This window comes from Canis lupus, chromosome 5 (genome assembly GCF_003254725.2).
Source record: "Canis lupus dingo isolate Sandy chromosome 5, ASM325472v2, whole genome shotgun sequence".
In the NCBI taxonomy this organism is placed as follows: Eukaryota; Metazoa; Chordata; class Mammalia; order Carnivora; family Canidae; genus Canis; species Canis lupus.
The window spans coordinates 35,976,493-36,002,612 of record NC_064247.1 but is presented as its reverse complement, the minus strand read 5'-3'; the positions used below and the strand labels follow the sequence as shown (position 1 = coordinate 36,002,612).

At 44.3% G+C, this 26,120-nt stretch overlaps 1 protein-coding gene across 1 annotated transcript in view; it reads right to left on the bottom strand.

Moving 5' to 3' along the window:
• The window catches only part of DNAH9 (dynein axonemal heavy chain 9), a 329,643-nt gene that overhangs the window by 168,650 nt on the left and 134,873 nt on the right, over positions 1-26,120 (bottom strand). The window contains exons 32-38 of the mRNA XM_025428358.3: positions 24,665-24,875; positions 14,337-14,464; positions 12,592-12,700; positions 11,094-11,241; positions 7,733-7,907; positions 3,306-3,479; positions 2,614-2,821 (exon numbers count right to left, since the gene is read on the bottom strand). Coding sequence (XP_025284143.2) covers positions 2,614-2,821; positions 3,306-3,479; positions 7,733-7,907; positions 11,094-11,241; positions 12,592-12,700; positions 14,337-14,464; positions 24,665-24,875 — 1,153 coding nt within the window. The remainder of the gene's footprint in view (positions 1-2,613; positions 2,822-3,305; positions 3,480-7,732; positions 7,908-11,093; positions 11,242-12,591; positions 12,701-14,336; positions 14,465-24,664; positions 24,876-26,120) is intronic.

The following is a 26,120-nucleotide window of genomic DNA, read 5'->3' as shown; positions in this document are numbered from 1 at the left end:
GTGGCACTAAACCGCTGAGCCACCCGGGCTGCCCAAGGTACTTTTTTTAAACTAAGAACCCTTATAATAGGATCCTAGAAAACAACTCCTCCAGAATACTCGAATGGTACCACTAATGATAACAGTACTAACAGCAAACATTTATTTCAGTTTTCAAAGTATTTTCTGGCCAGGGTGGCAGTATAACCTCACAATTAAGAGCACAGGCTCTGAAGTCGGACTGTCTGGGGCCAAACTCCATCACTTACTGTGTGGCCTACGGTAGCTTATTTAACTTCTCTCTTCCTTGTGTTTCTTATCAATAACAGAATGATAATGCAAGGCCTTATTTCATGAGGCTATAAAGGATTAAATAATTTAAATGTGTGTAAAATTCCAATCCTAGGTTGGTGCCTGACATATACTTGGTGAATATTTGATAAATGCCAGTTGTTGATATGAGCAGAGAGGTAGTAGCATAAGAATTGGAGTGAATGGGCAGAACTGATAATCTGATCAGTCACTGGACTCTAGGCTTACAAATAAGTGAAGAGGCATGTCTTTCCATGAGCAAGAAACTCTGGAAGGTAGACAAAACAGTGTTCAGACATGAGCCAGCCATGCATGTGAAGTCTGCTTGCAACCACTGCAGCGCATGAATGTGATGTGGCCAGGCCATGATGGATGCGGCCAGGCCATGCAGATAACATGGCGTACCATGATGGTGGCTAAGGTCTTGCGGAAGAAGGCTGCAGCTAGTGGTTTACTGGAGCTGCCTCTTGAGAGCTGATTGTTACAACTGAGGTAGTTCTGCAAGATGGATTTCTAAACACAGTCATTATTTAAACAGTAAGTTCAATAACCTTACTAGTTAAATTACATTGAAAACAAGGGTAAAGATATTTAAATCTCATCACATCTGAATTATTTTACCTCACTTTACCATAATCTGTGCTGCTGAAGCTATTTCTTGTCTACTGTATCTGGGAAGTGGAAACACCACGAAGGGTGAGCTACTGCCTTCTCTGTTCACAGACATTGCACTGGCAGCTTGAAATTGGTCGCGGTGAGGGTATTTACGCTACAGAAGTTGGGACAGGTTTGGTTGCTCATGTAGATTTCAGAAAATGCTGGATTAAAAAATATTAATCATGCAGATTAAACTTAAAAGTGCCTCATGCCTGTAGCTGTTTACACTGTGAGGAGCAACAACAACAACAAAAATGGCATCCTCTTTGGCCATTCAGACAGAAGATGCTCATGTCACTGACCAACTAGTGAACTCCTGACATGAGTCCTCATCATGTCTCGTTGTCTTACTTGTTAATGTTAACATGGGAACTCTAGTCGCTTGCTGGGTTCCGACTGGGATGTGGAACATTCCTGAGCCCAACAGGGGAGGAAGCCCAGAGGCTCGCTTGAAAAAGAGGTGTAGTAGAATCTCTCTGTCGGGGTGCCAGGGCCTAATGGCTCTGAGTGGCAGGGAGCAGATTAGTGGTGCCCCCAGCAGCACATGGAGAAGGGCCAGAATGGTCGGGAGGAGGGAGAGAAGTGAGCTGTTCTCTATGCAGGAGTCAGGGACATGGAACGCGCCAACACTGAGCTGACTGACTCTGGGGTTCTTGCTGAGGGGGGCCACGGAAGGTCTGGGTAAATGAAGCCAGTCTAGGCTGAGCAAGGGACAAAGTGAAGCTTGTTTTGCAAGTCTGCTGGCCTGAGGCCTGGATGTCGGACGGGCGCAGTGCCAGGCTCACATTCTGCATGCTACGCTATGGCTTATAATCACCAGTGTGTGAACAGCCCGGAGCACGGAATTCCTGTCAGTGATTTTGCATTTGGGGTGTGGGCATGTGTTGGGGTCTCACATGGGAAGCATGGCCGAGTTATGGTGTAAGGAACAAGAGCAGGGTGCTCCCCAGCCTTGCAACCCCTCTCATGTTGTCAAGAGCCTGGCTTGGACACCTCGTCAAGAGGAAGCTGCTTCTAGAGTTAATGTGGTGAGTGTTTCTACATAAAAGGAGACCCTACTGTTAACAAGGGTCAGGGAGAAAGTGGTGCTGGCAAGGGGGAAACTTTGTCAGTGAGCCTCTGACCCTGATGCCACACCTGGAGGACCCATGTTCCCTCGGGAGCTCAGCACGTCAACTCCCAGTGGAAATCACCTACTGTGTGCTCAGAAGACCGGATGTGCCCCACCAACCTTGCCACTTGATGGCTGACCTTGGGCAATTTTTACCCAAGCCTCAGTTTTCCTATTTATACGATAAGAAGGGTGAAGGAAATGATCTCAAGAGATGCTTCGAGAGCCAGCAGTCTACAAGCCTGTGGCCATCCTTCTGTGGGTGTCAGCTTTCCTTGGCATCAAAGTACTGAACACTGTTCTGTATTGAACTCCTGGCCCAGGAGGGAGGTAAGAGACCAGGGAAGAATGTAGGAGATGGGATGAGAAAAAGTATGGTGCTAAGGGTGCTGGAGGAGTGAAACAGAGGTGCCATGGAGGAGAAAGGAAGGGGCAGGAGAGGAGTGTGGGCACAGGGGCCAAGCAGGTGCCCAATGCTTTACTCCAGCTCCATGTCAGGGCGTGTAGCCACTCAGACACCCCCACCCTCCCTTCCATATGCCCCAGGCCCTCACCTTGCAGCATTGCTGACGTGGTGTAGTAGTTAAATGGCACGTGTTTCACCAGGTGTTCCTCAGTGTCGAGGCTGGCCAGCTTGCTTCCCACCAGCACCGACTTGCCCGTGCCTGCGGCTCCCACCAACATGACCGGCCGCCTCAGTGCCATAAGCCGCTCCATGAAGTAGCACACTCGGATGGTTTCACTTGTGTGTACCAAACAAGCCTGCAGGGAGAATGTGATGAGTGTGCCAGGGGCTTGTGGGAGAAACAGGTGTGTTGCAAAATGTTCTGGAGTATTTCTGAAGAGGTGTGGTGGTGCTGGCTCCCTATGCCGGGCAGGAGTGACTTTGGTCACATGCACAGTAAGACCATTCCACGACTCCATTCTCCTGGTGGAGAGCATCTCCTCCCTCCCCTGCCAGCTCTGTCTGCCTCCCTGCGGCTGCTCTGTTGTGTTTGAGAACCTTCTGCCCTGCCGTGTCCCCTGCTCTGCCCCCAAGGAGGCTGGTAGAGTCTAATCAAGTTGCGTAGTCTTTGGGGGAATCTGTGGCTTTTTGCACCTAAGATTTCCTCCTGAAAAGTGTGCAGCTGGGGATGACTGGCTCCTGCAAAGTTAAAACACTTGGACACCAATAAGGGGCTGGCACTAAAGCCACTGCAGATCCTTGGCGCCACTGTACATCCTTCGGTCACTCGGCCACACTCACCTGCAGAGGCATCTCGGGGTCAAATTCAAACTGGGGGATGAGCTTGGACCAAGGCTCAAATTTCTTTGTCTCTGGGTCTATGTAGTAGTCAAAGATGGTTCCCTGGGAGGGGAACTTGATGGTCTTGAACTCCATCAGCCACCACTTGCTGAACTCTGCCCGGTAGTCCACAATCTGCCCAAACAAAGCAATCAGGAGGTGGGGCTCTCCAGAGCTTCAGAATCCTGGACAGGCTGCCCTAACATCAGGCAGGTCAGGGTGGGGAACACGGGGAAGGATGATGCTTCCCTGAGGATCAGCCCTGACAAGACACAGTGGCATGGGGGCCAGCCCTGAGCAGGTGTGTGTGCCACCCCTTGACCATGTGGCTGAGCTGCCCTGCCACTGTGCTAAGTGTCCTTATGGGGTGCAGGAAAGGGGGTGTACGAACAGAGAGGAGACTGGGGGCTCGTGACCATAAGATGGGCAAACATGGCCAAGAGCTCCTGAAGAGATATATGGACCCCCATCCTCCCAGGCTGCCGAGACTCAGCAATTCTGGGGTGACGGTTGGGGATGGAATGAGTAACATGGTGGCCATTGACATCTGGGGGTACAGGGTGGTGGAGTGAGAAGAGCCTCATTTCTCTCATCTATAAAATGAGCAACCTAGAAAAAAGGACTTCTAAGGTGCCCTCACAGAATTTCTAAAATGTAGGACAGCAAAGACAAAGCCTTATTTTGTGTAATTTACATGCGTACATATTAGATCATGTATCATACATATTACATGCATACACATTAGATCAGGAGTCCCTCAGGATAAGACTGTGCATCCCATGTACTCACATGGTCTTACTGTGTCCCAGCCAAAACATCCAACACATATGCACATGTGCATGTGCGTGCACACACACACACACGCACATGCACACACCCGCCATAGCATACCCACTTACTACTGGCAATAAACCCATTCTTTGAACATACAGACCTAGAAAAAATTCCAAAAATGAAAACTTAAAAAGAGACCCATATTGGACATTTTAGGACCTATTCCTGGAGGGCAGAACAATGATGGAGTTGGAAGTCTGGACAGACAAACAAGCCCGCCCTGTGGCAGTGAATCTGGATTTGCAGAGAGTGGCACTCCTTGTTTTGTCACCTACTGGGTAAGTAGGATTGAGTTCTTTTGCCCTATTATTTATTTTTTTAAGTTCTTTCTTTTTTTTTGTTGAAAGATTGTTTTGAATTCTTTTACTTTAGAATGAGAACAGAAACAAGCCCTAAGAGACAGACGGCTTTGCTTGCTGTTCTTCTGATCTGATTTCTGATGAAGGGGGTGCTCTGTCCTCTTGATACTGTGCTCTGCGATCAGAAGCCTTGGAAAAGCTCATGGATAAAATCCTTCAAGACTTTTCACTTCCTATAAACAACCTGGTTCTAGATTTATATGGAAAATCCAAGGCAAAGGCCACCTCTAGAAAAAAGGAGGTTGGGTGTATCTTCTTTCTCTACCTCCAGTTCCACCTTGAGCTCCTTGGTCAGGTAACCAGCTACACTGCCCGTTGGGCTGGACCAGCATCATCTCCTTCCCACTACCTGGCACTTGGCCTCACCTCCATTATAATTGGACACTAAAGACAAGGTCACCTCTGTTGAGTCAGCCAGCAGCTCTTTCTCAGTTCAACTCTTTGGGTGTCTCTTCAGCTATGACCTTTCAGACATCACAACACCTTTGGATTTGGACAGTCCTGCCGCCCCCTTCCTGCCTTTGAACTTGATGACACTAAGACACATCTGTATATTTGTAAAAGAGTTTGGGCTGTAGCATCATCTCATCTGATCCTCACCATGCTCTGAGTTACCCTGGCTAGTACAAATTTTTCCTATTTTATATACTAAAAGACAAAAACTCAAAAGGATGGCCTCTGGAAGCCCACGGTGGAGCTCGGAGTTGGACTCAGGTGTTTGGTCTCCCGAGCTGGTGCCCTCTGAGAGACCATTTCCTGGGACCCCTACAAAGTATTTAGTGACAACCTTCTTTTTTCCTTTGGAGCTTCTACTCACGTACGGGCTGCATATTGAATTTCTGCTTTAACGACAGCTTTACAAACATCAGCACCACTGTGTGTGTGTTCTCGAGGTGGGTATTTTGGCCAGCTTCCTATTTTTCTACTTACAGCATTATTTTTGGTGTTTAGCTTGAATGCAGCTTGTGGAGGGGTCTGGGGCATTCCCTGCTGCTAAAAGCTTTCTTCCTTGTCTTCTCCCCATGCGCTAGCATGGCTGCCTACAGCTCCAAGTGCTCCAGAGCCCAGGATGCCTGGAGGGATGCTTTCTCCTGGGCTTTTAAAAAGAGTTGAGTGGATTTAAATTTATACTGAGATAGAAAAATTGACCAAGTGTCTTCATCCTGTTTCCCTGCTACCTGCTAAGCACCAACATGGTGGCAAAGCCCAGAAGTGGTTGCTGTCTGACATTTGAGCTGCTGAAAGGTCACAGCATGCATTTGATGGAAGGCAGGAACTTATGTTTTTGGGACCTCTGTATTTTAGTTAGGTCCCGTCCAGCCTGTGGATTCCTTGCCTCGAAGGGGAAAGGGGCTCAGTCAGTTAAGCATCTGCCTTCAACTCAGGTCATGATCCTGGGGTCCTGGGATCAAGCCTCAAGTCGGTCTCCCTGCTCCTCCCTAGGCCCTGTCCCTCCTCCTCCTGCTTGTGCTGAAATGAACAAACAAATAAGTAAATAAAATCGTTTTTAAAAAGTGAGGGACAAGGATGGAAAGCTGTCAAAGAAGCTGTCACAGAGAAGCTCCAAGGACCAGGGGACACAGTGTGAAATTCTCAGATGCCTCAACCCCAGTTCGGGCCTCCCTCCCCACCCCGCCCTCAGAGATTCCCCCTTTCCCACCAGTGTCTGGCCCTGGAGAGGGAGACAGGGAAAGGTATGCATCCCAGGAGCTTGTGAGAGCTGCTTTCTGCATGTGGACCACCAAAGGACACATAAGGGAGTGAAGGGAGGTAGGATGGATGCTAACAAGCAGGGCCTGTGGAAATGGAATATAAATTAATTGTTAATTCTAAATTAATTCTCCCTCACCACCATTCTGGATTCTAGAATGTGGCTTTGCCCTGGGAGGCTGAAACTTTCTACCTCTTTCCTCGAAAGAGCCCCAGACCAACCCAGACCGGAAAGAGTAAATCATACCTCTCCACTCATCACAGCTTGGTTTGATCCCTTGCTGTGAGGGGGTACCAGACTCCTGCTATGAAACTGAGTATTTATGGTATGAGAATACTAATAGTAAGCATGTACGTGTGCCAGCACAGTTTTAACAGCTTTGCATGTATCTGTGCCAGATGAGCAGAACAGTATCCCTTCCTGTAATCCTTATAACTGCCCAGGAAACTGGGCACCACTGTCAGCACCCTCATCCAGGTGGAGAGGGTTGAAGCGATTGCCCAATGTCCCCCAGGTAATAAGTGGCAAAATTTTAATTCAGACCCAGAGTTTATGCCTCAGCCCCTATGTGACCCTGCCTGATAGCTGAAGTCCTCTGTCAAAGGCTGGCTTGTCTAACCTTGAATATGATGTTTCCAGATAAGGAACTTCTTATTTGGAGGAAACTAAACCAAGGAAATGTCTGGGGAGGGGCACCTGGGTGGCTCAGCTGGTTAAGCGTCTGCTTTCAGCTCAGGTCATGATCTTGGGGTCCTGGGATCAAGCCTCGCATCATGCTCCCTGCTCAACGGGAAGTCTGCTTCTCCCTCTGCCTCTGCCTGCACCAGCCCCTCGCTCTCTCAAATAAATTAATAAAATCTTTCTTTAAAAGAAAAGTCTGGGGATATAGGAAGGATTAGAGAATAGGATGCCAAGATATTCCAAGCCAACAGCCCTACCCCCATACATGAGGCTACAGCAGCCAATACCATGATATAAATACTGACTTGGTTTCCTACCCCTAGATGTCCATGAACTTTTGGTCCAAGCTTCTGTGGGCAGCTCTGTGTTTTGGGGGATTGGGGATATGCTGGGTAACTCTGGCCTGGTATGGAGTCGTATATGCTTGTTCTGGATTACTAAAGGGATTCCTCCTTCTAAAGGCTCTACAGCACAGCATCATTCCCTCTATAAAACATCCATTAGCTTGCCAAATAGTATACCTATACCTCCGTTTGTTCCAAAACATTTCAACTTTCCAAGAAATCAGGATATGTCAGCTCAAAAAGCAATCGCTCAAAACATAGCCTGAGCTCATCTGTCTCGCTCCAAGCGGCCCTTTCATGGGGACTGACGTCTTTAGTAGAGCAACGAGTAGATAATAGATGGATGCCTTCATGTTAATTCTGATATTCAGCAGTCCTCTTTTCCAAATCTTGGCTGGAAGTTGGGTTTTTGCCTTGGTGGACTTGCACATGGGTGTCAATGACGGCCCCTCCTCTTACCTGATCTTGGATCATTGCTCCACCAAAAGCCCAGATGGCAGCAAACACAAAATACAGCTCATAGGTTTCCTTGAGGGAGTCCGCGGGGATGTCCTCCTCGGTCAGGAGACACTCGAGAAGGTGGCACAGCATCTGGACCATGCTCTGTTCTGGGATTGGAATTATCTTCTTAAATCTGCAAAGACAGACCCAGATATGCTTTATGGCACCAGATTTTCTATTGTGGAGGCTTGCTGGAACCTACTTGGTTTTGGTGGAACTGTGGCCTCTCAGGTTCTTTGGGATTGCATGGGGCTACCTAAGCCTTTACTCTCATCAGCTCCTCACCAAGAAGGGCCTGGAGTGCTCTGAGAAGGTTCTTTCTCATCCTCCTTCCCTCTGGTACTCTCCCCATCCGCTCTTCCCTTCTTTGAACACGAATGCTCCTCAGTCCTCGGGGAGCACAGGCCACTGTGACAAAATGGGGTGAAATCTCAGGGTCACAATTTCCTCAATAGTCAAGGTGGGTCCAGGGCTGATCTGGTCCTTCCACTCCTCATGAGGAGAGGTTCCCTTGATTCAAACACAAGAGAAACATTTTCTCTGGAACCAGCGTCTTACTGGGGAGCAGGGAACACAGAGTGGGCCCGGACAGATGCTTATTTTATATGCTTGTGATTTACTTGATCCCTTTGCCCTGACCTGGTTTTTGCAGTTTTAATACTGGATTTGGAGGTTTTGACTGAAAGGCAGGTAACAAGAGATGCACAAAGGTGCATCTATGTGTGAGGGAACAGGAGCGTGTCCATGTGTGAGTGCACACACATGGGTAACTCTCATCCCATCATGTGTACAGACACATACACACATGTGCACACATGCAGGCATTCTCATTCCATCATGAGTACACATATGCACACGCACATACTCATGCCACCATGGGTACACCCATGTGCCCATGCATACATGCACTCTCATCCCACAAGTACACACACAGGCATGTACACACACACAACCCCATCCCACCATGTGTACATACACACATGCATACACACTCTCATCCCACCATGAGTACACACACATGCATGTGCACACATACATTCTTATCCCACTTACACACACATGTGTGTGCCCACACACACACACGCTTATCTCACCACATGTGCACAGTCACACACACGCTCCATCCTCCACAGTGTCTTGTGCTTGATTCTAACCTAGCAGCAATCCCTAAAGCAGTACCACTAGGAAGTAGTCCCGCAGTCTAGGCATTACTTCCATGAGCAATGAGCAAATTAAGGCCTTGACAGGCTTTCCTTCATTTCTTCAACACTGATTTGTAACATAAAGTTAAAGTCCAACTATCTCAGGCCTGGTTCTGGGTGAAGCACGGAGGCAACAGATTCCCGACAACCATGGGGGCCTCTGGTCTCCTCCAAGAGGATAGAGAATCAAAGTGAGAGATGCTGGAGGGGAAAGAAATTTGCATTCAGGGCTTAGAGGAGAAGACTTGGTGTGCAGGTGCCCCCTCTCCACAGGGAAGGTAGGCTCTGGAGGTGATCATGTGCCTCTGCATTACTGGAGAACGACCAGGAAAGTCATCAGTGTTGACCTAGATTTCATCCAGGGGCGGGAGGAGAACCAGCCACATAAGATGGTTTTGAAGGAGCAGTGGGAGACAAAATAAAGTTGCTTTATCATCACCCCTTATGAGGCCTACTCATTCAATATAAAAATTATTATGTGGGGACACCCCACAGCTTTGTAGGACCAGGGCCACGGAATGCTGGCATTAGGAGGCCAGAGCCTTGTTACTGAAAGCTGTGGTGCCCAGGGCACAGCATGGAACCTCAGCCCCTCGTCTACAGATGCTTTGTCCTCTTAGAAATTCCATGAGCACTCAATGCCACCCTGTGTGGGCACCATAAACCACAGACGTGTTTCTTTCTTGATGGCCACAGGGTTCAGACATCGGGGGGAACTGCCTCTGGAGAGACAGAAGTCCAGAGGCTTCTGCGCACACTCATACACTCACACACATGCTCTCTCTCTCTCTCTCTCTCTCTCTCTCACACACACACACACACACACACACACTGGTAAGAGTTTGGCATCTCTTGTCCTAAATGCCCAGAGTGTAAATGACCTAACATTTGGCAAAAGGCTCTATCAGACAAGTGTCTCAGGAAACGATAAAGGACAGAGTTGTGCTTGCTATTTTCTGAAAACCTTCCCTTCCTGAATCATTTTAACTCTGCCGCCCTGGCCCACCTGAGGCCACTTCCCTACTTCACCTGCTGCCAGGGCTGCTTGCTTCATCTCATTAGATCCCAAGGCTTCACAGAGCCCACAGGCCACAAGAGGCTGAAGGCTTTTCAAGGGTTTCTGAAAATGTGGAAGATCGGGAAAAGAATTCTTGGCCCCCAAATACAAGAATTATCAAAGCAAAATTAATAGATGTCCAATTAAATATCTAAAATATGTAAAATAATATCTATGTCAACTACTCACATGCAACTTGGGTTTTAGTTACATAAAATTCATTCTTCACGTGGATGGATCGTGGCTGGGTAAGGGGCAGGGCACGTGGCCTCCTGCAGCCTGCAGGTCCCCTTCCATCTCCACTTCCACGCTTGCCAAGCTCTGCTCTGTCCCATGCGCAACAGATCAGGGAACACAGAGTCCGGGATTGTTTTGGGTGGTGGCCTTAATTTCCCAGAAACATGATCCTGATCTTAACTTGGTGAATGTTCAGGAACTATTGACTCCTGAGTCATGCCTTCACTAGCTGGTGATTGGACTTGGCTGAACTATGAGGCTGGGTGACTGATTCAGAGAAGGATGCATCAACTGGGCAAGAAAGTATAAAGCAGACACAGGTTCCAAACCTCGAACCTCCCTCTGCAGGCACCTGTAATACTCCTGCTGTAATAAGCAAACTTCTGGGTAAGAGTACTTGGTCTCTTGTGTATGGGATACGTGGTCAGCACTTACTGCTTTTACTTTTGCAAACTCAGAAGAGGAAGAGTAAACTCTCAGTGTCTAGAGGGGCAGGACTGGTTGAACGACATGTTACATCTGGTCCTGCGTTATCTGGGTGAACGGCGGGCCCCGTTTGTCACTGATGGGTGTCATCGTCACCTCCAGGTCTGTTGAACTGGCGTGTGTATCGTTTGCAGGAGGGTCAGCCATGGGGCCTGCACATTGAAGGATCTCAGGATTGTCACCTCATAGCACAACCCACAGGCTCTGGATACACCCATGTGCACATGCGGAAGTCACTCTATATTTTCCTTACAGAACATTAGCGGGACATCAGGTGTGAGCCCATGAGCTCTTTACTGTCTCTTGAAATCGTTAGCTTCCTTATTTCCTGGCCTACCTGGTTCTGAGCGTGTCCAAGCACGTTGGGACGTACTTGTCAAACAGAATGGTTAGGTTGGCTCTCTCTGTCTGGATTTCCCTCTTGTCAATCCAGCTGCTCACCGGAGGGTTCCATCCCAGGTCTGCTGGATTGAGGTACAGGATTCCTGGGAATACAGAGAATTCTGTTCAGTGAAGTCTCCACAGATGACAATATATTCTTCACCCGCCCCCTGAAAGCAAGTTACTCTCTGTGTGGGAAATGTACAGAAGACTGGACTTTAAAGAAATGGAGACCCAGCCTTGATCTGAGAGGGTAAGTAGGTTTGTATTGGGACCAGCTCCAATTGACTGCTAATAGTTGATGGCAAGCAGGGTTGAGAAGGATCATATGGCCAAGCCTAGGCTCAGGAGGTTAAACGGCGGCCCCTATAAGGATATGACCATGTCCTAATCTCTGGAGCCTGAGAACATGACCTCATTTGTAAAAGGAGCTTCCCTTGCAGATGTGATTAAGGATCTCGAGATGAGATCATCTTGGATTATCTGCGTGGGACATTTACAAGTGTCCCTGTAAAAGACAGAAGAGGCCAGACACACAGAGAAGGCCGTGTGGCTGAGGAGGTCAGGGCACGGGGAGGGTTATGGGGCCACAAGCCTAAACTGGATGATGCAAGGCTGGATTATCCCCCAAAGGCTGACAGCTTGATGTTGGAATCTGGCTTCCAGAATAGTGAGGGAATATGTGCCTACTGTCTTCAAAGCCACTGAGTTTGTGGTGATTTGTTACAGCAGCCCTAGGAAATAAATAGAGAGACAATTCTCCCCAGGACAGCCTATGTGGGTCCTTGAGAAGGAATCCGATGTGACGGTGGAGATCAGACTCACTTTCCTTACACTGTAGTCTGGGCCAATCAGTCTGGCAGTGGAGTCAGAGGTGAGTTAAGGTATAAAGTTGCCAACGGTCACCAGGACGTAGTGAGAAGTGCAGGGATGGTCATCTCTGTTGACAATGATGCTGGAATTGGCCTAAAAGTAGCCTCATCCGAGGCACTTCTTTTTTCTTTTTAAAGATTTTATTTATTCATGAGAGACACACAGAGGGAGGCAGAAAAATAGTCAGAGGGATAAGCAGGCTCCCTGCAGGGAGCCTGATGTGGGACTCAATCCCAGGACTTCAGGATCATGACCTGAGCCAAAAGTAGACACCCATTCACTGAGGCACCCAGGTGGCCCTTCTTTATCCGAGGCACTTCTGTGCAGAACCCAGCTATCCAGCTCTGGGGCCTTTCCCTTCCCACCTCTGGACTAAGAAAATCCTATGGCTCTTGCCTTAGAGCACCTGCTCACCCTCACAGACATGCATTCAGGCTGAGATGCAGGCCAGAGTTCTGCAGGATCGATGTGTGGCTCCTGTTTGGAGCTTCCTTCAGAACCAGCCATGTCATATGTGATGCTGGAGGCACCTGTTTTCAAGTGAGGCGGGTTTGTGGGTTTTCTCCTTTCTTGGGCCATACCTGCTCTGGAGACAGTTGCTGGTGTGGCCGTGCGCAGGTGGCTGATCTCGAAGAGCAGTCTCATTGTGGGATTCAGGGGGATCCTCTCATTGCTTGCCAGGGTCAGGACCTGGAAATGGGGAGGGACACACCAGGGAGGAAGGAGTAAGGACACATGGCCAGCTGGGGGCAGGGGGCTGGATTTGGCTGATCACTCCTGAGAGGGACTAAGGATGATTCTTTTCTTCTTTACAAGTATTTTCTAGATTTGCTACAAGAATCCTCTACCTCTCTCCCTGTAGCCCATCCACCTCCATCCCTGTGTGTGCAAAAAATGAAAAAATAAGCTTTTTAAAAAGTTTAAATGGAGGTCAGTGATTTGAATGAGCAAGAACATATTGGAATAACAAGGCTATTTTTAAAAAGTGTTTAGGTTTCATATTACTGTTTCTTTTAAATTAATCCTTCTGGGGGGCACCTGGGTGGCTCAGTCATTTGGGCATCTGACTCTTGGTTTGGGCTCAGGTCATGATCTTGGGGTCCTGAGATCAAGCCCTGTGTCTGGCTCTATGCCTGGCATGGAGTCTGCTTGTTCCTCTCCCTTGCTCCTCCCTCTGCTTTCTCTCTCTCTCAATCTCTCTGGAATAAATAAATCAATAAAATCTTAAAAAAAAAAGTATGGATACTTGGGTGGCTCAGGGGTTGACTGTCTCCCTTTGGCTCAGGTTGTGCTCCTGGGGTTCTGGGATCAAGTCCCACATCAGGCTCCCTGCAGGGAGCCTGCTTCTCCCTCTCCCTACGTCTCTAAATTTAAAAAAATAAATAAAGTAGTCCCTCTGGGGAAGGAGGTGGGAGGGTGGGCAAAATGGGTGAAGGGGAGTGGGAGGTACCAGGCTTATAGTTATGGAATGAGTCACAGGGATGGAAAGGCACAGTGTAGGAAATACAGTCAATGGTGTGTAAGAGCATTGCGGGGTGGCAGATGGTAGCTACCCCTGAGGGGAGCACCGCCTAACAGAGAGAGCTGCCTAATCACCATGCTGTGCACCTGAAACTCTTATCAGATTGTGTGTCAACTACTCTTCAATAAAAAATAAGTAAAGTAGTCCCTCTGGGAGAGCACACATTTATTTTAATGATTCTGTCAATGCTGAAACCATCATAACACTTCTAATCCATGTGTGCTTTCTGAACAAATTCAGGAAGCAGCTATCAGCTTAGTGGCCACTTTACTGGTGTCAATTTTCACTATTTACAAAAAATAAAATATACTCTCCATGGATAATGGTTTGTCACTGGTGAGGGTGGCTGACAGGCTCTGTCCTTATTTATAAAAAAGGAAAAACCCAAGAAAAAAGATTTGAATGGATGACCTAAGATTCCCTCCAGCTCTGAATATTAAATTCATCTCTCTACAGATGATTCTGAAGACAGTTACAACTATGCTAAAAATGCAGGATTGCAGGCGCATGCACACACACACAGTAGTTATGTGATGAAGTTGTTAATTAGCCTTACTGGGGTCATTTTGTAAAATACACATATTTCAAATCAGCACATCATACACCTTACATTCACACAATGTTATATGTTAATTATATCTCAACAAAGCTGGTAAAAATTAAAAAAAAATATAACACCGGCTTTCAACCAATTCCTTACTTGAGACCAGCCCTTGTATAGGATCGAGATTTCCAAATGCACCAGAGAAACTGGTTTCCTAGATGATGAGGGATGGCCTGGGCCTTTCTTTTCCCCCGTGATACCTTGTTATCATCCATGACGGTGTTCAGAGATTCAATCCACATCGGATCTATGTCGCCATCCAGTAAGATCCACTTGGGCCCGTCGTGGGTGATGTTGGCAAGCTCCCGCATGACAGACGAGAAGAGTCCTGAAAGGAACCACAAATAGCTTACCAACCACCTCACCGTCAATGTTCTTTTTCATCAGACAGCCCCTCCCTCTTAGCTATAACGTCCAGAAGAAGGTGTAAATGGAAAAGACAGGTCAGAACTGGATTTGTATTTTGATCTATCTAAATCTGATAGCGAGTGCCAAGGTGCTCCTGTCTCTGTGCCTCCCTCTGGCTCTTTTTAAGAACATCAACAAAACAGCAACAAAATCTGATAGTACTGGCTTAGGGGACGAGGGACCCGGAGAACCATTTAAACAGGCAACTGGGACATGATGGATTTACATAAAATCTTAATACAATTTTTTATTTTATAAAAATAAATTTTATAAATTTATAAAACTTTTAATTTTGGGGAACCCTGGGTGGCTTAGTGCCTGCCTTCAGCCCAGGGTATGATCCTGGAGTCCCGGGATCGAGTCCCACATCAGGCTCCCTGCATGGAGCCTGCTTCTCTCTCTCTGTGTCTCTCATGAACCAATCAATAAAATCTTTAAAAATTTTTTTAATTTTTTAAAAAGATTTTGTTGATTGGTTCATGAGAGACACACAAAGAAGGAGGCAGAGACACAGGCAGAGGGAGAAGCAGGCTCTCTACAGGGAGCCCAATGAGGGACTCAATCTCAGGACTCCTGGATCATACCCTGAGGTAAAGGCAGACGCTCAACCACTGAGCCACCCAGGTGCCCCTACATAAAACCTTTTTAGATAAGATTTCATCCTTTGTGATGACAGCCCAGGCTTTGAGAGAAGTTCCCAGTGTGACTTTCACTGGCACTACATGGGATTTGTATCTTAATTTGGATAGAATTGATTTTTATGATATTAAGCTTTCCCTACTGATAATATGATATGTCTTTTTTTCATTTATTCAAATATTACTTTATGCTCCTTAATAAACTTTTACAGTGTTTCTCATGTATCTCTGGCTTAAAAGAATTCTTAAACATTTCATAGTTTTATTGCTATGGTGAATTGGATTTTTTTCTGTATTTCCCTTTTTTAGCTGGCTAGTAATCATATAGAGAAAAGGTATCAGATTCTGTGTATGCTTAGTTACTGTTAGTAAATTTTCATATTAGCTTTTGTGATTTTTTTTTCAAAATGTCTCCTGAATTTTCTAGGTATAAAGTTGTATAATCAGCAAAACAATGTTTTTCCTTTCCTCTAATACCATGTATTCTGTTTTCTTGTCTTATTGAATTTTCTAGGATCCCAAGCCAAGCACTGCTGAATAATAATGTTGGTAACGGCTCCCCCTGACTTATTCCTGATTTTAATGGAAATGGCTTTAACCAATGGAATGGTTCCTCATCATTCAGAATGCATCCCCCTCCCATTTTGGGTTTTAGATAAAGATTTATTTATAAAGATTTAGATTTATCATATTTAAGGGATTTCCATATATTCCTATTTTACTTAGATTTTTAAAATTAGAAACAGCTCCTGAGTTTTTAGGGTCTACTGTTGAGCACATGATTTCCTCCTTTAGTTTTTCAAAGCTTTACATAAAAACTTAAAAAAAAATCATCTATGTATCCTTACATTCTTAGATTCTACTTAGTCAAAATGTACTTTTATTTTTATTAATATAGAGATGTGATCTCCTTGCTGATGTTATTCAGGATTTCAGAAACTATATTATTAAGTGAAATTGGGCTCTTTCTGGTTCTACAGAAAGGTTGATATCAAGATTATTCTGGATTCATAAAATGAATAGAAAGGTGTCCTTTTTCTTTTATCATTTTGGGATTTCTTTTTTTGCTACTCTTTTTAAATTGTCCTCTTCACTAGTTTATCCATTTTCTGCTTCTTATTGAAGTAAATTTTGTTAATGTTATATTTTGCTAAAGGACCATTTTTATTTCTTCTAGTTTTCCAAACATGTATCATATAATTAAGTGATCTCTTCCATTTTAATCTTTATCTGCTGTTATTATGCTAATTTTTACTCTTCTTCCACCATCAAGTATGATCATGATGGACTTACTAGCCCACCTTAAAAAAAGAAAAAAAAAAAAAAAGAGGAGTTTAGAGCTTTTCTTTATTGGTCTTAGGCATGCCCCATTGGTTTTTGTATGTTCTTTTTACTCTTCCAAGAAGGGATGCAATGGTTTTTTTTTTTCTTTTTTTCTTTCATCCAAGGGTTAAGTGAACGTCTCTTGATTTTGGTCATTTTCTTGCTGTTCTTTTCTACTTCTTTTGCTTTATTATCAGGCAATGTGGCCTGTAAATTAATACTTTTGAATTTATTACAGTTTCTTTGGTGCCCAACTAAATTTCAAATTTTTGTAAATGTTCCATGAATGTACCAAGAAAGGAATATTTTCTACTTATAAAATGCAAAGTTCTAAAACTGTGTTCTATTGAGTTTGATGAAGTATTTCTCAATTTCTCAATGACTATCCTTATTTTTCTGTTTATAGACTCTGTCCAGTTTTGAAAAACACATAGTAATATTATCCAGTACATTTCTATTTTTCTCAAGTTCCCCTAAGATTTTTTAAAAAGTTGCCCTCCATCTACTTAGAAGCTCTCTTTTTTGGGAATGCAGATTTATGATTATAAATCTTCTTTGTTAATGTCTTGATATTTGATGAATACTGTATACTTAATAAAATTTTAATTAAAATTACAATACAGATTAAAGTTTAAATTACATTATATGTGCTTGAATTTAATATGGAATAATAAGTGCCTGAGACTAGCCAAGAAAATTACAAAAGGATATTGAGGAGGAACTTATGTCATTAGACACTAAAGTGTTATAAAACAATTGTGAACAGAGTAGAATGACATTCATATAGGATTAAATAAAGAATGGGACAGAACAGAAAACCCAGAATCAGATCTCAGCATATATGACAAGCTGGTACTTACATTCAGAGGGAAAAGATGGTTTGCTTAATAAATGGTCCTGGCACATTCAATTACCCATTTGGAAGGAAATATGAAGTTGATTCTCTACCTTACCACATACTAAGCCCCCAAAGAAATACCAGATGGATTAAAAAATGTTAATATAAAAAGAATCTTCAGGACCAAATTTATGATACTGTATATATAGCTGAAAATCAGAAAGAATGATAAACTAGATAGAAATCCCAGATGCTAAAGAGAATGGACAGACATAATTTCCTCTTAAAAAGTACATGGTTGGGGTTCCTGGGTGGCTCAGTCATTAGGCGACTGACTCTTGATTTCTGCCTAGGTCATTATCTCAGGGTCGTGAGATCGAGCCCCACATTGGGTTCTGTGCTCAGTGTGGAATCTGCTTGGGACTCTCTCTCCCTCTCCTTCTGCCCCTTCCCCCTGCTCTCTCTGTCTCTCTCTTAAATAAATGAATAAATCTTTAAAAAAAAGTTTTTTTAAAGTATTTGGTAAATATGCCATGAAGTGTCTGTAGACAAATAGTAGATAGGAATAACCATTAAGGATGCATATAACAGATAATGGGTAATATCTGTGCTAAACAAATGGATAAGAAAGAGGGAGGCGGGGCAAGATGGCAGAAGAGTAGGGTCCCCAAGTCATCTGTCCCCACCAACTTACCTAGATAACTTTCAAATCATCCTGAAAACCTATGAATTCGGCCTGAGATTTAGAGAGAACAGTTGGAATGCTACAGTGAGAAGAGTTCATGCTTCTATCAAGGTAGGAAGATGGAGAAAAAAAAAAAAAGTATCCAGTGGGGGAGGGGCCCCTGCGAGGAGCCTGGCTAAGGCTGGTGGCGGGCTGAAGCCCCCAGGCCTGGAGAAGCAGGGACTTTACCAATCTTCCCGGATGGAAAGGCCCTCGCAGGGAGCTCGGGCAGGATCCCAGGAGGGGCAGTGGAGCCCCCAGGCCCCAGCGGACTGGGAGACTACGGTAGTTACTGCTGGAGCTGACTCCAGGGCTAGAGAGCTGGCCGCTGCCACTGTTGTTGTTCCTCCTGATGTCACCTTGTGCCTGGGACTGAGCGGGGCTGCCAGGGAGCAGGGGCTGCACAAGATAAACAGCTCCCATTGAACCGTGCACCTGGCAGGGGCAAGGCAGCTCCCCTAAGTGCATATACCTGAGAGTCATCACAGCAGGCCCCTCCCCCAGAAGAGGCCTGGAAGGCCTGGGGAAGAGCTGGAAGGACAGGGGAAGAGCAAGTTCTTAACCAAGCAGCTCTGGAAAGCTCCAGGGGAAGTTGAGGGACTTATAATATATAGAATCAGAGGATACCCCTCCTTGTTTTTTGTTTGTTTGTTACCCCCCTTTTTCCTTCCCTTTTTTCTTCCTTTTTCTAGTACAACTTGTTTTTAGCCACTCTGCACTGAGCAAAATGACTAGAAGGAAAAACTCACCACAAAAGAAAGAATCAGAAACAGTCCTTTTTCCCATAGAATTACAGAATTTGGATTACAATTCGATGTCAGAAAGCCAATTCAGAAGCAAAATTATAAAGCTACTGGTGGCTCTGGAAAAAAGCATAAAGGAATCAAGAGACTTCATGACTGCAGAATTTAGATCTAATCAGGCCGAAATTAAAAATCAATTAAATGAGATGCAATCCAAACCCTCCTAACAATGAGGGTTAATGAGGTAGAAGAACGAGTAAGCAACATAGAAGAAAAGTTGATGGCAAAGAAGGAAGCTGAGGAAAAAAAGAGAAAAACAATTAAAAGATCATGAGGAAAGGTTAAAGGAAATAAATTAAAGCTTCAGAAGGAAAAATCTAAATTTAATTGGGGTTCCAGAGGGCGCCGAAAGGGACAGAGGACCAGAAAGTGTATTTGAACAGATCATAGCTGAGAAATTCCCTAACTTGGGGATGGAAACAGGCATTCAGATCCAGGAGATAGAGAGATCCCCCTCTTAAATCAATAAAAACCATTCAACACCCTGACATTTTATAGTGAAACTTGCAAATTCCAAAGATAAAGAGAAGATCCTTAAAGCAGCAAGAGACAAGAGATCCCTAAACTTTATGGGGAGAAGTATTAAGTTAACAGCAGACCTTTCCACAAAGACCTGGCAGGCCAGAAAGGGCTGGCAGGATATATTTGGGATCCTAAATGAGAAGAACATGTAGCCAAGAATACTCTATCCAGCAAGGCTCTCATTTAGAATAGAAGGAGATATAAAGAGCTTCCAAGATAGGCAGAAACTGAAAGAATATATGACCACCAAGCCGGCTCTGCAAGAAATACTAAGGGGGACTCTGTAATAGAAAGAGGAAGTCCAAGGGAACAATCCACAAAAACAGGGACTGACTAGGTATCATGATGACACTAAATTCATATCTTTCAATAGTAACTCTGAATGTGAATGGGCTTAATGATCCCATCAAAAGGCACAGGGTTTCAGACTGGATAAAAAAGTAAGACTCATCTATTTGCTATCTATAAGAGACTCATTTTAGACCTAAGGACACCTACAGCCTGAAAACAAATAGTTGTAGAACCTTTACCATTCAAATGGTCCTCAAAAGAAAGTAGGGGTAGCCATCCTCATATCAGATAAATTAAAGTTTATCCCAAAGACTGTTAGAAGATGAAGAGGGACACTGTATCATACTTAAAGGATCTATCCAACAAAAGGACCTAATAATCATGAATATTTATGCCCCTAATGTAGGAGCTGCCAAGTATATCAATTAATAACCAAAGTAAAGACATACTTAGATAATAATACACTTACACTGGGAGACTTGAACACGGCGCTTTCTGCAATTGATAGATTTTTCTAAGCACAGCATCTCCAAAGAAACAAGAGCTTTAAATGATACACTGCACCAGATAGATTTCACAGATATTTACAGAACTTTATATCCAAATGCAATTGAATACACATTCTTCTCAAGTGCACATGGAACTTTCTCCAGAATAGATCACATACTGGGTCACAAGTCAGGTCTTAACTGATACCAAAAGATTGGGATTGTCCCCTGCATATTTTCAGACCATAATGCTTTGAAACTAGAACTAAATCACAAGAAGAAATTTGGAAGGATTTCAAACATGTGGAGGTTAAAGATCATCCTGCTAAAAGATGAAAGGATCAACCTGGAAATTAGAGAAGAATTAAAAAGATTCATGGAAACTAAACGAGAAAGAAGATACAACCATTCAAAATCTTTGGGATACAGCAAAAGCAGTCCTGAGGGGGAAATACATCATAATACAAGCATCCATCAAAAAACTGGAAAGAACTCAAATACAAAAGCTAACCTGGCACCTAAAGGAGCTGGAGAAAGAACAGCAAATAAAACCTTCATCCAGCAGAAGAAGACAGTTAATAAAGATTTGAGCAGAACTCAGTGGAATAGAGACCAGAACTGTGGAAACAGATCAACAAAACCAGGAGTTGGTTCTTTGAAAGAATTAATAAGATAGATAAACCATTAGCCAGCCTTATTAAAAAGAACAGAGAAAAGACTCAAATTAATAAAATCATGAATGAAAAAGGAGAGATCACCACCAATACCAAGGAAATACAAATGATTTTAAAAACTTATTATGAGCAGCTATATGCCAATAAATTAGTCAATCTACAAGAAATGGATGCATTTCTGGAAAACCACAAACTACCAAAACTGGAACATGAAGAAATAGAAAACCAGAACAGCAATAACCAGGGAGGAAACTGAAGCAGTCATCAAAAACCTCTCAAGACACAGAAGTCCAGGGCCAGATGGCTTCCCAGGGGAATTCTATCAAATGTTTAAAGAAGAAACAATACCTATTCTACTGAAGCTGTTCAGAAAGATAGAAAGAGATGGAGTACTTCCAAACTCGTTCTATGAGGCCAGCGTCACCTTAATTCCAAAACCAGACAAAGACCCCACTAAAAAGGAGAATTGTAGACCAATATCCCTGATGAACACAGATGCAAACATTCTCAACAAGATACTAGCCAATAGGATCCAACAGTACATTAAGATTATTCACCATGACCAAGTGGGATTTATCCCTGGGATGCAAGGCTGGTTCAACACTCGTAAAGCAATCAATGTGATAGATCATATCAACAGGAGAAAAAACAAGAACGATATGATCCTCTCAATAGATGCAGAGAACCATTTGACAAAATACTTATCAAAACCCTTCAGAGTGTAGGGATAGAGGGAACATTCCTCAGCATCTTAAAAGCCATCCACGAAAAGCCCACAGCAAACATCATTCTCAATGGGGAAGCACTGGGAGCCTTTCCCCTCAGATCAAGAATACGACAGGAATGTCCACTCTCACCACTGCTATTCAACATAGTATTAGAAGTCCTAGCCTCAGCAATCAGGCAACAAAAAGAAATAAAAGGCATTCAAATTGGCAAAGAAGAAGTCAAACTCTCCCTCTTCGCAGATGACATGATACTGTATGTAGAAAACCCAAAAGACTCCAACCCAAAATTGCTAGAACTCATATAGAAATTCGGCATTGTGGCAGGATACAAAATCGATGCCCAGAAATCAGTGGCATTTCTCTACACTAACAATGAGACTGAAGAAAGAGAAATTAAGGAGTCAATCCCATTTACAATTGCACCCAAAAGCATAAGATACCTGGGAATAAACCTAACCAAAGAGGTAAAACTACAGAACACTTCTGAAAGAAATTGAGGAAGATACAAAGAGTTGGAAAAATATTCCATGCTCATGGATTAGATGAATTAATATTGCAAAAATGTCAATGTTACCCAGGGAAATTTACACATTTAATGCAATCCCTATCAAAATGCCATGGACTTTCTTCAGAGATTTGGAACAAATCATCTTAAGATTTGTGTGGAATCAGGAAAGACCCCGAATAGCCAGGGGAATATTAAAAAAGAAAACTAGAGCTGGGGGCATCACAATGCCAGATTTCAGGCTGTACTACAAAGCTGTGGTCATCAAGACAGCATGGTACTGGCACAAAACAGACACATAGATCAATGGAACATAATGGAGAATCCAGAAGTGGACCTTCAACTTTATGGTCAACTAATATTCGACAAAGCAGGAAAGACTATCCACTGGATAAAAGACAGTCTCTTCAATAAATGGTGCTGGGAAAATTGGACAGCCACATGCAGAAGAATGAAGCTAGACCATTCTCTTACACCATACACAAAGATAAACTCAAAATGGATGAAAGATCTAAATGTGAGACAAGAATCCATCAAAGTCCTGGAGGAGAACACAGGCAACACCCTTTTTGAACTTGGCTACAGCAACTTCTTGCAAGATACATCCATGAAGGCAAGGGAAACAAAAGCAAAAATGAACTACTGGGACTTCATCAAGATAAGAAGCTTCTGCACAGCAAAAGAAATAGTCAACAAAACTAAAAGACAACCTACAGAATGGGAGAAGATATTTGCAAATGACGTATGAGATAAAGGGCTAGTTTCCAAGATCTATAAAGAACTTATGAAACTTAACAGCAAAGAAACAATCCAATCATGAAATGGGTAAAAGACAGGGACAGAAATCTCACAGAGGAAGACACAGACACGGCCAACAAGCACATGAGGAAATGCTCCACGTCACTTGCCATCAGGGAAATACAAATCAAAACCACCATGAGATACCACCTCACACCAGTGAGAATGGGGAAAATTAACAAGACAGGAAACAACAAATGTTGGAGAGGATGTGGAGAGAGGGGAACCCTCTTACACTGTTGGTGGGAATGTGAACTGGTGCAGCCACTCTGGAAAACTGTGTGGAGGTTCCTCAAAGAGTTAAAAATAGACCTGCCCTACGACCCAGCAATTGCACTGCTGGGGATTTACCCCAAAGATACAGATGCAGTGTAATGCCAGGACACCTGCACCCCGATGTTTCTAGCAGTAATGTCCACAGTAGCCAAACTGTGGAAGGAGCCTTGATGTCCATCAAAAGGTGTATGGATAAAGAAGATGTGGTCTATGTGTACAATGGAATATTCCTCAGCCATTAGAAATGACAAATACCCACCATTTGCTTCAACGTGAATGGAACTGGAGGGTATTATGCTGAGTGGAGAAGTCAATCAGAGAAGGACAAAGAATGGTCTCATTCATTAGGGGAATATAAAAATTAGTGAAAGGGAATAAAGGGGAAAGGAGAGAAAATGAGTGAAAATATCAGTGAGGGTGACAAAACATGAGAGACACCTAACTCTGGGAAAGGAACAAGGGATATTGGAATGGGAGATGGGCGGGAGGTGGGGGTGATTGGGTGATGTGCACTGAGGGGGCATTTGGTAGGATGAGCACTGGGTGTTATATGCTGGCAAATTGAACTTCAATAAAAAAATAAAAAAAAAAACAAAAAACCCCTAAATAGATAAGAAAATAAAGAGAAATAAAAATCACAAAAGAGCCAATTACTAAGGCCAATAAGGAGGAAAAGATGCTAAGCCTCATTAATGGTGAGCAAAATACAAATGAGGGAGGCTGCCCATTAAGTCCCCTTCTTCCAGACCTCTGAATAGAGACCTTGAATTAGAATCCAGGCAGTTGGATTCTGATGCAGTTGGATACTGAGGTAGGAGGCACTCATTCCAGAAGCCACATGGGTTTTAGAAAGGGCTTCAGTCTGCTCAGAGTTTTCTTTTTAGTTCTCTCCCAGTGACAGTGTCCCTTACACACATTTACCAGTGATTCTTACATATTGGAAGATGACTTTGGGGTTTACACCAAGTGAACAGTGGTTTGGGGGCCTCTGAATCCCTATAGATTCTGGTTCTAGGACCCATCTGAGATGAATGGCGATGAATATTTTCATCCAGGCTCGGAGGCCCCATCACTGGCATCCCGTATCTCCCCATCAGTTCTGGGGTGTGCAGATAGGAACAAGTGCCTAACTGTGGGATGCTAGGCCATGCTGTGCCACACCTTTGGGAAGGAGCTGTGGAATTTCTACCCTACTCATGTGTTAAATCCACTGCCAGGCAACGTAGGGACTCTGACTTGTGCTATGCAATCACAGAACCATAGTTGAGAATGCCCTCTCTCATAGAGCAGCTGGAAGGGTCTCCAAGGAGAGAGAATATCCCAAGGGCTGAAGTTCCCTTGCAAGCCAAAACTGGGGTCTTCCTTTCTTTGATTCGTTTCATCTCCTTCTCCCAGTCCTAACAGATCAGGCCAGTGTTCTTCCCTCGGAAGTTCACCCTTGGATGTGGATTCAAGCCTGCCCATGGGGCTCAGGATAGCAAGAATTTTGTGCCAGGGGTATCCTGCTCTTACCATCCTTCCATTCTCTGGTGGCCGGATTGATGATGCCAAAGAGTTCATCGTTTGTGACTGCTTTGGGGTTGAGGTCAGCCCAGACGGGGCGGCGTTTCATGATCTGGTAGGTCTTGTGTAAGGATTTCAGCACCTGAGACTTTCCAGTTCCGGCGCTGCCCACCACGAACACAGAGTGCCGCACTGCCAGGAGCTCCTCCAGCTGGACTACCTGGGGAGACACAAAATTCAGCCAAGGGGATCAACTCACTGACATCCCAACTGCTCTCTGTGCACCAGGCTGGTATCTGAGGTGAGACCTGATGTCAACAGAGGAAAGGTTATTTCCCTCCAGATGTGGGGGTCCCAAATGTGGGGGCAACATACTTATTCATCATTCAGTCAGATAATTACCAGTCACCAACTAAGTGCTGGAGAGTGTACCAGATGAGGGAGATTCTGAGAGGACTCTTCTGCCCTCCATGACCTTACAGGCTAATGGGGAAGCATAATAATTGCTCTGATCGAGGTACGTATAAAGTGTGATGGGAACAGACAGGAAGAAACGTTTGCTTTTGTACAGGTAACAGGAATAAGAGAGGCTTTGAGAGGAGGGGGCATTTGAACTAGGACTTTAGAGGTGAGTTGCCAAGAAGATGAATCAGGGGATTTGGAAGCAGAGGTATTAACAGCACAGAGCCTTGTGACAGAACCCTGATGTGGTTGACCAGATGGCCTAATGAGCCAGGCATCAAGGAACTTCTTAGGAACAATGGTAGCACTGAAGGTCTTATTACTCTTGTCCTGGCTTGCCTCCAGGCTTATCTTTCCACACTGTTGTAAGACCCCATTTATAGAAATGAAAATCTGATCATGTCACTGCCATCACTTTGTCTTGTCAATGGTTCTCCATTGGTGATGAAATCCCAAATCCTTAGATTGGCTTACAAGGCCCTTTTGCAGATTGGCCCAACCAGCTTCCAGTCTTCTTGCTCATCCTGAGCATGCACATCCCAGGTAGACAGGTGGAGTTCTTTAATGATGTTCTTCCTGAGTTTCCATCTTTCAAGATATGGCATCTTGTTCAGATGTTACTCTTTCTCCTACCGCCTTCTGGCCAAACCTACATATGCCTTAGTCTGCAGTAGATGTGACATACCTATATCCTGGTACTCATCAACCTTGCCATGGTTACTCTCCTTCCTAGTAGATCATCAGCTCATTGAAGGCAGGGAGGACTGGATTTCTTATCTTTTTATTTCCAGTGTCTAGCAGAGAGTCTGGCACATACTAAGCATTGACCAGATATTTGCTGAAAATGTGAAGGATGGCTAGAGAAGCTGGGTGGCCCCTATTGTGAAAGATCTTATACAACATGGGCTAAGATATTTGAACCTTAATGTAGATCAAGCATATTTTGCACTGTAAAACCCATACTGGCTGAGAAATGTGAATGTAAGAGATAATGTTCTGGATT